Source organism: Pelodiscus sinensis, chromosome 24 (genome assembly GCF_049634645.1).
Source record: "Pelodiscus sinensis isolate JC-2024 chromosome 24, ASM4963464v1, whole genome shotgun sequence".
Lineage (NCBI taxonomy): Eukaryota > Metazoa > Chordata > Testudines > Trionychidae > Pelodiscus > Pelodiscus sinensis.
In genome coordinates this window covers 19,151,026-19,165,357 of record NC_134734.1, presented here as the reverse complement: position 1 = coordinate 19,165,357, position 14,332 = coordinate 19,151,026, and the positions used below count along the sequence as shown (strand labels likewise).

Below are 14,332 nucleotides of genomic sequence, written 5' to 3'. Positions count from 1 at the left end.
GAGACAGATTGTACAGAGTTTATTCTACTAGCTGGCTCTCTGCACTCAGAGTGTCAGAGTGGGGAATTGAGCTGTGATACATGCACAAGGTGCTTGCAGTGGCATGGAATTGGTTTGGTGAGCTACACCCCGAAGGCAACCAAGCTCCATGCCCCAGAGGAAGGGGAAAATTAGTGAGTAACAAAACAGCACTGGATTCGGGATAAAGTCACAAGGGTTTGCACCACTCTGAATAACTGCGGAGCCATAAATAAGCAGCCTGGCACCATTGCTTGGCAACCTAGTTTATTGAAAATAGCAGATAAAACTGAATACTTTTCAATAAATTTTTCATTACAATGTGCATTCTGCATCATATTTTTAAACTCTGGCAAGTAAACAGATAAAACAAACAAAACAAAAACGCACCATAAGTTTTAATTAAATTAAAAGAAACCTAAAACCTCCTCTTTTTTTTTAAAGAATGATCACGCTATTAAAAAAATTACAACTTTTAAATATTTACAAACCTGTCTTGACAAAATATTTAAATATTTAAAACCGTTTTACAAAATGACAGTATTGCAGGTTACATTTACTGGATTATACTTTTTTTTTTAAACTAAAATAATGTAACCGAAAACCAACGGTAACCTAGACATGAATGCAAAGAGGTTTCCGGATCAGCAAAGCAGATACGCTGGGTTACTGGGCTAAGAGTCAGCTATGGATCAAGCTAGCAGATGTTCAGTTAGGCCCTAAGGTGACAAAAGGTCTGATTGTCTGTTATGTGCTGGAAACGGGATTGTCCGAGTGATGCTTCTAAAGAGGCAGATGGTTTTGAGGGTCAATCAATTTAATTCCTCTGGAATCCAGACAGTGCAAGGTTCAAAAGTGCTTAGGAAATTGGGGTGTTTGTTACAAATCGGGGGTGAATTGCCCTTAAAGACTCAGGCTTTAGAATTTAAAAGATATTCTAGGTGCCAAACTCCTGTTGGTTTCAAAGGGAGTTAGGTGCCTTTCAGCTTCCAATGGATGCTCAGGATCTTCTGGAAATCAGGTCTTCAGCAGCATGGCTACCCTCAGGCCCAACCCTAGGTCAAAAACCTGCAGGCAGCAACAGGGGATGGGCCTCCCAAACCCTACTTAGTTTGTCATTAGACCAGGTGCAAGTCACTCGACCCTGCAGAGGCCGCCCGACAAGAGCAGACAGGCTGGATGTACCACAGCAGATGTGCAATGACTGCAAATGGGAAAGAGGCAGGATTCGAACCCAGAACGCCTCACTTCCCGGCAGTGGATGGGGTTGTGTCTTCTACCCTCCACGAGGCGAATGCTGTAATTATCAATTGATCTCAGAGCCGATTCAAAACCAAATCCATTTGGCAAAGAGGTTAGACGTTAGACAGTAACACGGTGCGGCTGGGCACTAGCTTCACTTAAAACCAGGCCAATTTTTAAAATAAAACAAAATGGCTTTTGGCCAATATAAATGGTTTCCATTTTGGTCAAAACATGTCAGCGATTTGCCTAAAAAAAAAATCAACATTTTCCCTTTTTGTGTTGTTGAAAACAGATAATTTTTAACAGACGCATTTATGGGTGTTTTTCAGTTAGAGCGGGGCTGGTTTTTCTGCCAAAAAATGGACACATTTTGATCAGAAACTTTGGAGAGAAGGGGGGAGATTTTCTGCGGCTGCCACCAATTTCCCACAATAAACAACTGGCATTTTTCAGGCAGCTCTAATTTGGCGGCAAGCATCAGCATTTCCGCCGTGAAATCTGTATCTTTGACACAACCGAGCACTCCCCCACAGAACAAGTCACACAACCCGGAGCCCGTGCAAGTTCCCCATCGTTAATTCGGCCTTTGTTAGACTCGCACCTGGTCTAGTGACAAACTAAGTGCCACCTTCCTTCCTAAAGCTCTCGCTGAATAATCGTGAAAGAGCAGTTGAGAAGAGACGGCTCATTAAGCCAATTGTTTTGGGACTGGAGCCCAGCAAAGAATTCTGTACCTGCTAAAGCGATGTCCTTCCTTCTCCTTGGATTTTCATGCAAGATGGTGCCACATCGGCTCAAACAGCAGCAAATGCCGGCCAGGTAAATGTAAAGAGCCAGCCCATGGCCAGGAGGTAGGAGATAAGATGAAATAAAGGGAAAAAGGCTGAGGACAGATCTGTCAGGCTGGGGGGACGGGAGGGGGAGGGGGAGTGAGATCAATTGCTAGGGACACTTAGCTCTTTGCTTAACAAACATTTCAGGCCTGTTACATGTGACACAGCTGGGTTATTGGAGTTGGGGGCTGAATGGAGCCGCTCTGGATCTGACCGCCAAAGTCCCTCCATTGCCTAAACTGAAGAATACAAGCTCCAGAACGGCCAGGCTGCTGCAATCTCATAAGTATCTAGCCCAGCAATGGGCAACCACGACTAAGGCATAGGCCTCCTCCATCTCAGTGGGCTGTAAGATTGTCGGAACCGAGACAGTCTCCCTGGACAGAATGGTTTTGCTCCCAGTGCTTGCGGACCTAGAATTTGCAGGAGGTGCCGATGGAACTGTAGCCGCGCTTTGATTGGCTGCAGAGGGAGCGCCTGGCTCTCACAGTCAGTGCTGGGTGCAATCTGCCCGCCCCTCCCTGCACCTGGTTTTACGTGTGTGTGTGTGTGACGGCGTGTTGGGGGTCCCCCGTCTCCTGCACCCCGAAATGGCACAAACAGACTGCACCAGCCGGTGAAATAGAGGAAGTTTATTGCCTCTCCAGGATACAGCACAGCACAGATGGAATCTGGTCCCAGAGCTGGGCTAGGCTGCCTCAGGCCCCCTTGAGATGGGGGAGACTGGGCCCCTAAACTCCAGCCCCTTTCCCTAGGCTGTCTCCTCCATGCTCCCAGCCTGCCACTAACCAACACTCTTCCAGCCCTGCCCCCCAGCCAGGGCAGCATTCCACCTTCCTTTGTTCCTCTCCATGGGGGGTGTCTGGCCATACTGGTTTGCATAGTGACTCATCCTGTTTTGCTGGGTCGTGGTACCCACAGCAGCCAGTGGGGGTTACCCCAGAGCCAGCAGCATAGAAACCAGCCAGGTACCCCCACTACGTCACAGTGTGTCACTTTAATTACACCAGTAGGAAAACACCCTACGTGGCTGGAAACCCTGTACACACAGAACCCCGATGGGCGACATGCGGCTCTCAGGCTGCAGGCTGGCCACCACTGGTCTAGCCCTTCGGCAGGACAGAGAGAGGCGCGGCATTAATGCCGGCCGTACATCAATTTAAGAGCACAGCCCCACCATGGGCGAAGATGGGACCCAGCAAATCTTTTCCCGTCTTTCACTTTTCTAGATGGGCAAAGCGCTTCGAACAGGACAAAGGAGTCACATGAATAGGGCAGATGCTGGGGTGGCAAACTGGAGAGGAACAGGCAGCTATGCCGAGATTAACTCAGTTTCTGGTCTACACCAGGGAGTTATTTCGAAATAATAAGCGGAGCGTCCACACTACCAAACCCGTTATTTTTTTAAATAAGGGGCCGGTTATTTCGAAATCTGCACACCTGCTTGCCTCAGGGAATAACGCTCATTTTGAAATAGATATTTCAAAATAGCGGGAGTGTGGACGCTCTGCTGCTGCTCTTTCAAAATAACGACTCCCCAGAGTCATTCGAAGTAATTACTCCCCATTGCTTCCTGGGGTTCTACGTCTGAGGTAGCGCGGCCATAACAATGGAGCCTGCCTCGGACTAATTTTGAGGCTTCCCCACAGTGGGGACAGGCTATTTCGATTTTATTTGGGCAGTTGTTATTTCCAAATCATTTCCTAGTGTAGACGTGCCCTGAAGGACGTAAAAAAGCCAAAGGCAGGTGTGGCTGAAGCTGACCAGCATGAGCAGGGCCAGGTCATGGTAGGAAGATGCTTCCTGGAGTTGGTGTGAGCATCCGCACTAGCCCCAGGCGGCGCTCGCTGGCTTACTTACTGCAGAGATGAAAGAAATGTGGGGTGTTCTGTTTAGTAAGACAGCTGCTGGATGGGTGTCTGGAGACGGCAGAGACAGGGAATTAGACCAGGGGAGGGGGGAATATAAAGGGACTTTTCCGTTTGGAAAGTGGAAATAGAGAATCCATTTCGGGTTGGACCAAAGCCAAAAACTTTCAGCCTGTCAAAAAGTTTATAAAAGAAGTTCCAGGCTGACCACAAATGGCAGTGGGACTAAGTGCTGTGGGGCAACGAAGGGCCCGATCCTCTGCCAGCCGGTCCCTTGAGCCTGAGTCTTTGCTGCCCTTTGTTGGAGGGGCCCAACGCCAAGGTCCTTCCGTGGGTGCTGCCTCACAGCATTCGTGTGCCACGGACAAGCTTAGACAAGGAGCATGGGGTTTGATCCTGCAAACACTTACCAATGCTTCACTTTACAGAGCAATCCCATTGCCGTGATATCGCCAGGACCTCCTGGGGCCTTGAAGTGACACGGGGGCTTGCATGATCTACTTGCTTGATCCAAAGACGGCTGAAGCCAATGGATGGGCGCCCATCATGGTGACTGTGCTTCTGAATCCAGCCGTGCAAACCCCCAGCTAGTTCAACCCAAATTGCTTTATACCCCCCCGGGGGGGGGAACAGCTCTTTTAGAAAAAGGAGATTTAGAAAATCATTCCCCTTGTAAACAACTGTCAGCTCCTGCTCACTAAAAGCTCCGTACTTAAGAAAATTAGAATTTGTTGCTTTCCAAAAATAGCCTCAACGGTAAAACCAGCCTTTTATTATATTAACTTTATACAATATATATATATTTTACTGTGAGTAAAAACATGTTGGGTTTAAAACCCTGAGAATTTTATGGGAAGGTGGATTCTTCCCAGCAGGGGGCAGCAGAGTGCACACCCACTACTTTTCGACCAAGCCACAATTTCTTGTCGATTCCTGGACGTTAATAAGGAATACAAGAACTTGGGCTAGGGACGTGTGTGTGTGTCTCCCTTGGTGCTGCAGGACAGATGTAAAGGCAGACGTTTAAAAATAGACTTCTATGTTATGTACAACTATTATTTTGAAACAGCTTGGTTAAAAATTCTCCTGCCACAAATCTGTAAGGTGACCAAAAAAGAGAAATAAAAAAATGAGGTATTTGAACTACCCGGGCCCGGCGCTAGAGTCTAGTCACTGGAGTAATACGGTGGGCAGCATGTTTTCCTCGGCCCTGAATATATTACAGCAAAAGCTAGTGATCCCCATGGTCTCCATCGCCCTGGGGTCTCGGGGTACCTCCCCAATAATACTTTGCGCATCTGTAGCACCTGCCAGTGGAGACTCTCAAAATGCTTCACCGGGTTATTTAAGCATCACGCCACCCTTAGGGAGTGGGGGTGGTGTCTCCCTCCCCCTGCACTGCCGCGAGAGGAAGCAGGCCCAGAGAAAGGAGCAGTGCTGCTCAAGTTGGTGGTCTAGACAAGCACGGAGTCCTGGCTCCCAGCTGTTTGCTCTGATGCGCCGGCCACATCCCTCCACCGTGCTACATGGGAAAGAGGAGGAAGGGGGCGGGTTCCAATGGGGTTCAACCCTCCCCGTGACCTCCCCTCAAGGAGCAGGAGATGTGACAGACCGGGGCGAGGCGGCAGACGGTCTCTGGGCGCCAGCCGCCCGCGGGGATCATTCTGCCGCTGCTCCCTGGAGCTCGCACTCGGAGCTGAAGAGCTCTTTGTAGAGCGGGGGGAACACGGCGTGGACGATGATGGGGTACATCTGCCGGAAGGACCGCAGCTTCTCCATGTGCTGGTAACACAGACTGCGCAGTTTCCCTTTGGGCGGCAGCTAGAGGGGAGAGAGGCGTGCGGTGTAAACACTGATCTCTAGGCACAGACTGCCCCCCCCGCCGCCCCACAGGGCAAACCAGCTCCACAGCCAGCCAAGGGCCTCGGGGGCCCAGAGCTGCTCGGTGGGGGAAACGAGTGCAGAAGGTCGCAGCTGGATCAGGGCAGTAACGGGTCTGACAAGGCCCAAGGCGTCTGTGAGCTCTTGTGATGATGCCGAACACGTCTGAGGGTGCGTGTGCACACACACGCGTGTATATGCGGGCGCACTCTGCTGCCCCCTGATGGTCTGTGAGCATGAGCCCACTTTCGGAACCCTCCACCTACTGGTCTTCTAAGGAATGTTTGCATAATTACCCAGAATCCTCTAGGGAAAGTCCCGACTGTCCAACCTGAGTGTACTGTCTGCTTGGTGCACATTTCCTGCCTTGGTGACCCAGCTCTCGATATGCACTGGGCATGTGTATCCAGCTACAGCCCCACCCCCCCAGCGTTAATAAGAGCCATGTGATGAAAGCACAAGGCTTTGCTTCTGAGTTTCTCCTTCCAGCACAGAAGCATTGGGAGCTCACTAGCCCCAGAGATGGGACCCAGTAAAGAGACCCAAACACAGGCCCTCAAGCAGGGGTGTCTGAATAGAGGGGGCGAGAGCCCCTCCACTTTTAAAAGAGGGGAAGGCTTAGCCCTCCCACTTTTTACTGGCCATAAGGGTGAATAGGGGTGGGGGGTGCTAAGAGCAAGCTGTGGGGGGGATCTGAGAGGGAAAGAGGTGGGGCAGAGGGTGGGTCTTGGGGGAACGGGTGGTGCTGGAGTGGGGCCTCTGGAGGAATAGGTAGCACAAAGATGAGGCATCGGGGTGGCACTGAGAGGCAGGGTGCCCCCACACTCTTGCTCTCAGCAGCATTCGAGAGGGGCCCTACGTCGGGCGCGCCCGTGGGCTGCGACACAGGAGGCGGAGCCCGTGTGGCCGTGCACTTACCTTGGCCAGGATGCTTTCCCGGTGGGTTTTCCGTAGCATGTGCTTAAAGGCCAGTTCCAGGTTGTTCTGAAGCCTCTCCACCTTGTCCTTCTCCTGCAGCCACGGCCGACCTGCACCGAGACGGGAGAAGGCAACGGTGAGCCCTGACCAGGCCCAGCTGTCAGGGGGAGGGTGTCTCCCTCTCGGCCCGCGCCCACCTGTCCTCGTGGGCCGGTGCTTCCTGAGCGAAGGAGGGTGAGCAACGCTGCCCAGAGCCCGTCGTGCTGCTGTGTGACAGCTTAAGGCACAGGATGGATGGAGCTCAGCCCAATGCAGTCAGACTGAGCTGGCCAAGTGCTTTGGAGTGTCTGAATGACCTTCCGCTGGGGCTGAGGATTGTGACAGAGTCTGTCCAGCCACGGACACCAACCCTGGTCAAATGCTAGTCAATGGGATTGGAGTGACATCTCGCCTCCTTCCACGATCCAAGCCTGGGCCACTGAGCACAGGAGTTGGGGGTGCATGGCCTGCCAGATGCAGTAGGACAAGAAAGGGTGATTCTAAAGCCCCATCAGTCTCTCCCTGGTTCCACGTGCAAGGACCAGACTGGGGGAGGAAGGGTACACCCTCAGCGCTGACTTGGAAACGGGCACCTTGGGGTGAAACCCAGCCGCTTGCCCCTCTCTGCTGGCTGGGGAGGAGAGGATACCGGATTCAGAAAGGAAAGGGCTGAGTTGGGGCTGATTCCATTGGTGTTTAATGGACAGCAAGGGGGTTGTGATTACAGGAATTTTGTCGTTCCGGTTTTGATATTCCATTGATCACACTGACCACTTGAAAACCAAACATTTTCCAGCCAAAGCCTGAAATATTTCAATTTACAAGGCTGCCATAATGCCACTTGGGGGTGATGGTTTCAAGATATCTTCTGTGTGATCGCCAGGTTCTCTGGTTGGACTACATTTCCCAGGATACCTCCCTTCACCAAGAGAGAACGTGGTGTATCATGGGAGTTGTAGTCCCGCCAGAGAGCCTGCCGTATGGTAGAGAATGGGAGCATGAGGCACTCAAACTACAACTCCCAAGAGGCACTGCAGTGCCGTTATGAAGTGAAATATTTCTGAGGTGGGTGCAGGGGGGGATCATCAAAAAGTCAATATTTCCCACGGAAACCCCCTCCCCCCATTTTCTGACCGGTTCTACTCGTGCGGCTGTCAATTAACCTCAGCTGTCCCCCACCCCCCACGATGGAGGCCACAGCCCTGGGAGTGAGGCGCTGCAGCAGAGGCGGACACGTACTTGAGTTGATGAGCACCAGGGCGGTGAAGAGTGCGATCTCGTTCTCGGAGAAGTGCAGCGAGCACAGGCTGTGAGCGAAGTCGAAGATGGAGTTGATCAGCTCGTTGCACCCTGGGAAGCGGAGCAGAGCCGTCAGCCACCTTCCGCTTCCTCCCAGACGACCCCACCTCCTCTCCAGTGCCGCCCCTAGGCCGGATTAGCCCTCCTGTCTAGCCAGACTCCAGCAGGGCCGATAGGCATCGCCGACCACCCGGCCACTGTCCCATCTGCCTCTGGGATCCAAACCATTTGGGGAACCTCACGGGACAAGCCCTCCACACCCCCTGGGTCTGGGGGGGAAATCCAGTCTCCTGGGCTCATATTACCCTCTGCGTCTCTTCTGAGATTAGCCACAACAGGCTCATCTGGGCTGCAAGCCCCTCGCTACCAGGAACCAGGAAGAGGCCCGGGAAACATTATTTAATATTCCAGAAGCTTCAGCCCAGTCAAACCCCACTGCACTAGTAACTGCCCAGGCACACGGGACATGATGTCTGCTGGGCTCAAGGAGCCTACAGTCTAAGCAGCCATTGGTTGGGAATCTAGTTGGGCCTTAGTGCCACAAGCTAGATTTGAACCAGGGACCTAGAAAAGAAACCAGTTTCACAACTGGTTGCCAGCCAGCCCCTCAGCTATCAGCTGGGCGCAAATCAAAGTCACCGTTCCGGATCTAACAGAGCAGAGGTTCACACTAGACAGAGCCAGTGTTCCGTGTGTGCGGAGAACTTGGGCAGCCACCCAGGAGAGAATCAGGTGCTGCCCAGCTGATTCACAGAGCGCCCACAGCTGGCAGCAGGTGTTTCTACTGGTGGTGCACATCCACACATGCCTTGGTGCACATAACAAAATTCATTCCACACCAGAATGGGGGGGAAAATGAGAGCGAACACAAGGCGTGACTCAACCCAGTCGCCTTCTTCAGTACCTCAGTAGGCAGCGCTGGCTGCTCTGTCTGGAAGGATCCATCGCCCTCCTCCCCCCGAGATTATCTCTACAGAGACATTAGCACTGGCTTTCCTTGAGAGGAATTTCTCACCCAAGGCACAAAGAGACTCAGAACAGTCAAAATCCTAAACTCAGCAGGGTCCTTTACAATGGGAAGGTGGTTTCCCGACAGCAGGGTAATAAAGGGGCAGTGGGGTCCCATGGAAGCAAGAGATCAAGGCCAGTCTTGTGGTTACGACACTGGACTTGGACTTGAAGTCGTGACTCAGTTGCTGACACTGGGCAAGGTGTTTCAAATACGCTCAGCAACCCAGCATGGGAGCAAAGGGAGAACTGTGGCTCCTAAAAACACCTGGCTGCTTCACTTCTCTACCTAAACAGGAGCTGACCCCCGCCTGAAAATCCTGGTCTCCCTTTCTGGACCTCAGTTTCCCCATTTGTAAAAGGAGGTTGGTCATCACTCCAGACCAGTGTGACCAGGCAGTCGGAGGCATGCCGTGGAGAACAGAATTCAAAATGGCCACCCTTAAAGGGGCAGGCGACCTCTTTTTTTTTTCCTCTCAATAACTTTCCCCCCGACCCTTTTTGGGTTTTTTTTTGTTCAACAAAAAAATCCTCGGTGTTCCTCATTAAAAAAATGATTGTTTGGTGTTCCTCGGTCTTAAAAAGTTTAAGAAACACTGCTCCAGACTCTTTAGTCTGCGAAGCTCTCTGGGGCAGAGACTGTCTTTTTCTATGTGTTAGTGTACAGCGGGGGCCCTGGGCTCAGTTGCTGAGCTGCACCGTAATACCGCGGGTATCATACCGAGCGATTTGAAGAGCTCTGGGCCCGCGTATTTGCCCTCGAAGAAGACCGTCCTGTTCTCCGAATTAAAGGCACGGCACATTCGCACCAGAACCACTTCCATGGCACCTGCAAAAACAGAGCCGGGGTACAGGGGGCGGAAGGAGCGAAGGAGTTGCAAAGATAAGCAGAAATGAGATTCCGCGGAGGTCCCAAGGTCGCTGCCTTGAGGCAGGAAAGCAGGGGAATCAAGCCAGCCACAGGCCTGGTATCTCACCCCCGGCTGGGGGTAGGAGCTGACAGCCACAGCCTTTGCAGCTTGCCAACATGGCCACCAGGCGGGCACCCTAGCTAGTCAAGTAGTGAGCTAGGTTCACCTGTGCTAGCCTGGCTAACTACAGCAGTGGCAAGGCGGTGGCCCGGACATGGCTGGCAAGGCAAGCACATACCAGGGAGGGCTTCACTGCTCTCTCGCTGACATTCACACAAAACCTGGCCTCGGCCACTCTGTCCCGTTCAGAGCGGCTGGGAAATTAGCAGGGAACGATCCACCCCAGAGGGGGCGGGCGAGCAGGACGTGGGCCGAGCGGGCGGCTCCCACTAAAGGGAGCTGGTGGTTTGGGGACCAGCCCCGGTTTCACGATGGCGTCTTGCAGCAGGGTTAAAGGCCAGAACACAACAGACGCAGGCACCAACAGCCCCTGCAGGCCAGGCGCTGCACTTCCGCATACAGGGCGGTTTCCCAGGGAGGCTGTTCACACCGGGCGCACGAGGGATCCCGGGGGAGGGGAGGCCAGGGGCTTCTCTCTGGGGCTCTGGCAGTCGCAGTCCCAGCCACGTACCTGCTTTCAGAAGCACGATCTGGTCGTTTTGGCACAGCTCCATGAAGCCTCCCATCCGCTTGGCAAACTCCACCACGTACTGGATGGCTTCTGTGATGCGGCAGGCACAGCGTTCCCACATCTCCTCCATGGACTGAAAGAGACAAGCCCACGGCTGCACCACTCTGTCCGGCTGGCCCATGGGCCATGACTCATGACGGGTGGCTGCTCCTTATCCCACCACCATGCCTGGTGTGGCTGCCCCCAAATTCCACGGGCCCCAGGCCACGCGGCGTGGCAGCCCCATGGCCGCGTGCCATGCCTGCTCCAGACACTCCATTTGCCCCATGGGAGATGTGGTCTGGGTATCTCATGCTCCTGTTCTCCACAAATGGCTGGGATCCCCGGTTAGACTACAACTCCCATGATGCACTGTGGTCTCCCCCTTGGGTGTCCCTAACCCTGGTGGAATGTAGGGGATGAAGTCCGTCTGGGAAGCCTAGCCCCGGGAGGAGAACAGGGGTATGAGTCAACGCAGGGGCGAATCTGAACCAACATTTTCCATTTTGGAACATTCAGGAATTTTCGGGGGGGGGGGGGAGGGGTGAAGAAAAACGGAAAATTTCTCGTGGGAAGGGGGAATTTTCCTTGCAATATTTCACTGAGTCGAAAATCCAAGTTTCTGTCCCAAACCAGTTACAAGGGAGTGGTTTTGACCAACTCTCCCCAGTTCCTCCTGGGTTTTCACAGCCCCTTTTACTGCGCTTTGCACCTCCTGAGTCCTGCCAGGGCCGTTAACCCTTTCAACTCCTCCACAGGGTACGGAAGCCCAGCGATTGCTCAGACATTCGCCACTTTCCTTTCCTGCTTGCACCGGGCCCAAAGCTGGAGTCGGTATTGATCCCAATGTTCCTACGGCAGGGCCATTACAAAGTGCTCCGAAATGACTCGGCCTCGCCTGGAAAGCTGATGAATCATTTAGCAAACCAGACAGAGGTTCCCATTTAGTTAATTAGCTGCTGAATCAGACAAGCTCATTTTCTTCCCTCCATCCCATCTCTTGATTTTTCTGCAAAGTCCTCATCTGAACCCAGCCGAGCGAGCGGTGACTCACACAAACCCCCTACGAGCCGAGGCCATGACAAACAATAGAAGAGCAGCATCAAGTCTATGCCGCTGATGTTAAACCCAAAAGTGTGGCAAAAGGCCAGACACGCTGCGCACTGGGTCAGTCAGTCGCCCATGCTGAGTTTACCCTGACTGCAAACTCACTAGGGCTTCATGCCAGCTAAGAATCCTTTGCTATAACCTCTTCCCCCCTGGTACAAGAGGAAACAGAAGAGGAGGAACTGGTGTTATTTATGAAGGCAGTTGACAGTCTCTAGGCAGAAGTCCTCCAACATTTAATAAGGTCCTGATCAACCGTCTCTAAACTTTTCCATCCACGTGAAAAAATTTTCCATTCATGTGCAGAATAATGTTGTTCCATGCACTGAGGCATGTGTGGAGGTGCACCACCAGGAGAAACACAAACCCAGCTGTGCGGCACCGGAATCTCTCCTGAGCAGCTGCACAAGAGCCCAGTGTACAAGGAATCAAAGGTGAAAATAAGCTGATGTGGGGCACCAGTGAGAGGGTGGTCAGCTGGGGGAGTGGATCTAGATGCTGTCAGCACACAGGCTCCAGCCCCAGTGCTCCGGCAGTGTGATCTCCGCCATCCCCGGGAGCTGGGCGATGCACCCCTAACCCCAAGCCCCACAACCTCCTGCCCTGAGTCCCTAACCCAAGGGCTAGATCTGGCCCACCAAAAGGGTTGATCCGGCCCGTGGAGGCCCTGCTGCTCCTCTGCCCCCAGGCCAATCAGGCCTGGGGGTGGGGGGAAGTGCACAACATTTCCTCCACCCTGCCCCTGCCCTGCAAGGAGCATGTGGCGCTTAGAAGTGCCACGTGCTCCTGGCAGGGCAGGAGGAGACTTGGAGCGCTCCCCTGCCCCCAAGCCCTGATTGGCGTGGGGGCAGAAGGGGGAGCGTGCAAAGTCTACTCCCACCACCAGGGGCATGGGCGCCTGGAGGAACCTCTTGGAGGGGAGGCAAAGACTTCACCCACTCCCCCACCGCCAGACCAGTCATGGTCTGTTGGTGGCGACGCAGGGAAATATCCTGGCCCCGCCCCTCCCGCCTGAGGCCACGCCCCTTCCGGAGCGGCCCAGGGCCACTCCAAAAATTTCTGAAGTGGTCCCTGGTAAAAAATTATTGCCCACCCCATCCCAATCCCCTACCTTGGCTCCTGCTCTCCCCACACCCTCAAGTCCTCTGCCCTCAGTTCCCCTACTCCCGTGCAGCTGTGAGCTCCCCCCCCCCCCCATCCATCCTGCATTTAAATTTCTTACAGGTTCCTATTGCAACCCCCGTCCCCGACAACACCTGTAAGCCATTTACGTTACTTTCGCCCCTGCAGGGAACGCTGGTCTTGACAGACCTCAACTGAGGTGATTATCCTCTGGACAGAGTATTTAAGCCAGCTCTATAGAATTGAGGCTGGTCCAGGATATCTGTGGGAGAAGCAGCCTCCCCTTCTTGGATGTAACTCCGCCGGGCTACTTCCAGGTGGACAGTCTGATTCTGCTCCTGGTAAAACTGATTCCCTTTGGAAACCAGCTGGGCCAGGAGGGACTTGCCTGAATGCCAGAGAGTAAATCAGCAGGGATCAGAACTTCAGTGGCATCTCTTGGCCTAACCGCTAGGGAGCGCTGCCGCCTGCCCAGTCACAGTCTCAAACTGAAGTGCACCGGGGAGGGATCTGCTGCTTTGCCTCCGTTCCCTGCGGATCCCCTAGCTAGCGGGGAGGGGGATGTTTATGCTAGCCTCACGCCTCGTGAGCTGGCTTCCCAGGTGAACCGGCTACGGGCTTATCCCGTGCGGGGTGTCAGGCGAGCATTGAAGTCACAGCACCGGCCGTGGCAAGAGTCTCCATCACCCCCCAGCCCTGGTCCAAGCCACGCCCCTTGCCCCCCTTCTCACCTTCTTCTGGTAGCTCCGGACCTCCTCCCACGAGAACGTCTCTAGCCTCAGAAGCTGCAAGTCTTCCAGGCGCAGCTGGCAGGTCTCCCGGTAGGACTTGAGGACGTTCTGGGTCAGGTGCTCTGCGGACAGCAGGCAGTGAGGCTCAGAGGGGGGACGCGGGGAACGGCCGGGCCTGTTCTTGGCCTGCTGCCCTCATTCTCCCTTCAGTTTCTTTTGTGGTTTCCTGACTCTAATGCGCCGCGCTCCCAGCCTTGGCACGCAGGCCCGTGTGTGTAACAACCTGACTCCACCCCCCACGGCACGGCACTGAGCAGGGTTGGAACCTGCCGCGTTAAAACCATGGCAGCGGGGGGGAAAACTCCATTTGCCGGCAGCGGCAGTAGGCTGTTATCCTCGGAGATGGACCAGCCCCAGCGCCAGGATGTTAGCACGGAGCTGAGTCTAAGAGCTGTCAACTGAGTCGCCACCGTGGACCGGACCCAGAGCCAACGACACAAGAGCCGCTCGAGCTACGAGACTGAGCTTGTGGCTGGCAGATGGAGAAGCCCCGTAACCCCTCAGTGGGTGATGAGCCCCCCTCGGTAACATGCTCCGAGTGGGGAATCCTTAGGCCAGTGGTCACCAAGCAGTCGATCGGGATCTACCGGTAGATCTTGGCGCCTCTGACAGGGGATCCTGA

The 14,332-nt window shown here is 53.8% G+C and overlaps 1 protein-coding gene across 3 annotated transcripts in view; it reads right to left on the bottom strand.

Moving 5' to 3' along the window:
* Positions 1–251: 251 nt before the first annotated feature.
* The window catches only part of RORC (RAR related orphan receptor C), a 79,952-nt gene continuing 65,871 nt past the window's right edge, over positions 252–14,332 (bottom strand). For all 3 annotated transcript variants that reach the window (XM_075907070.1, XM_075907069.1, XM_075907071.1), the window contains 6 exons: positions 13,651–13,772; positions 10,652–10,784; positions 9,831–9,938; positions 8,042–8,152; positions 6,764–6,873; positions 252–5,785 (listed from right to left, as the gene is read on the bottom strand). In XM_075907070.1, the coding sequence (XP_075763185.1) occupies positions 5,624–5,785; positions 6,764–6,873; positions 8,042–8,152; positions 9,831–9,938; positions 10,652–10,784; positions 13,651–13,772 (746 nt within the window). In that variant the 3' untranslated portion in view covers positions 252–5,623. The remainder of the gene's footprint in view (positions 5,786–6,763; positions 6,874–8,041; positions 8,153–9,830; positions 9,939–10,651; positions 10,785–13,650; positions 13,773–14,332) is intronic.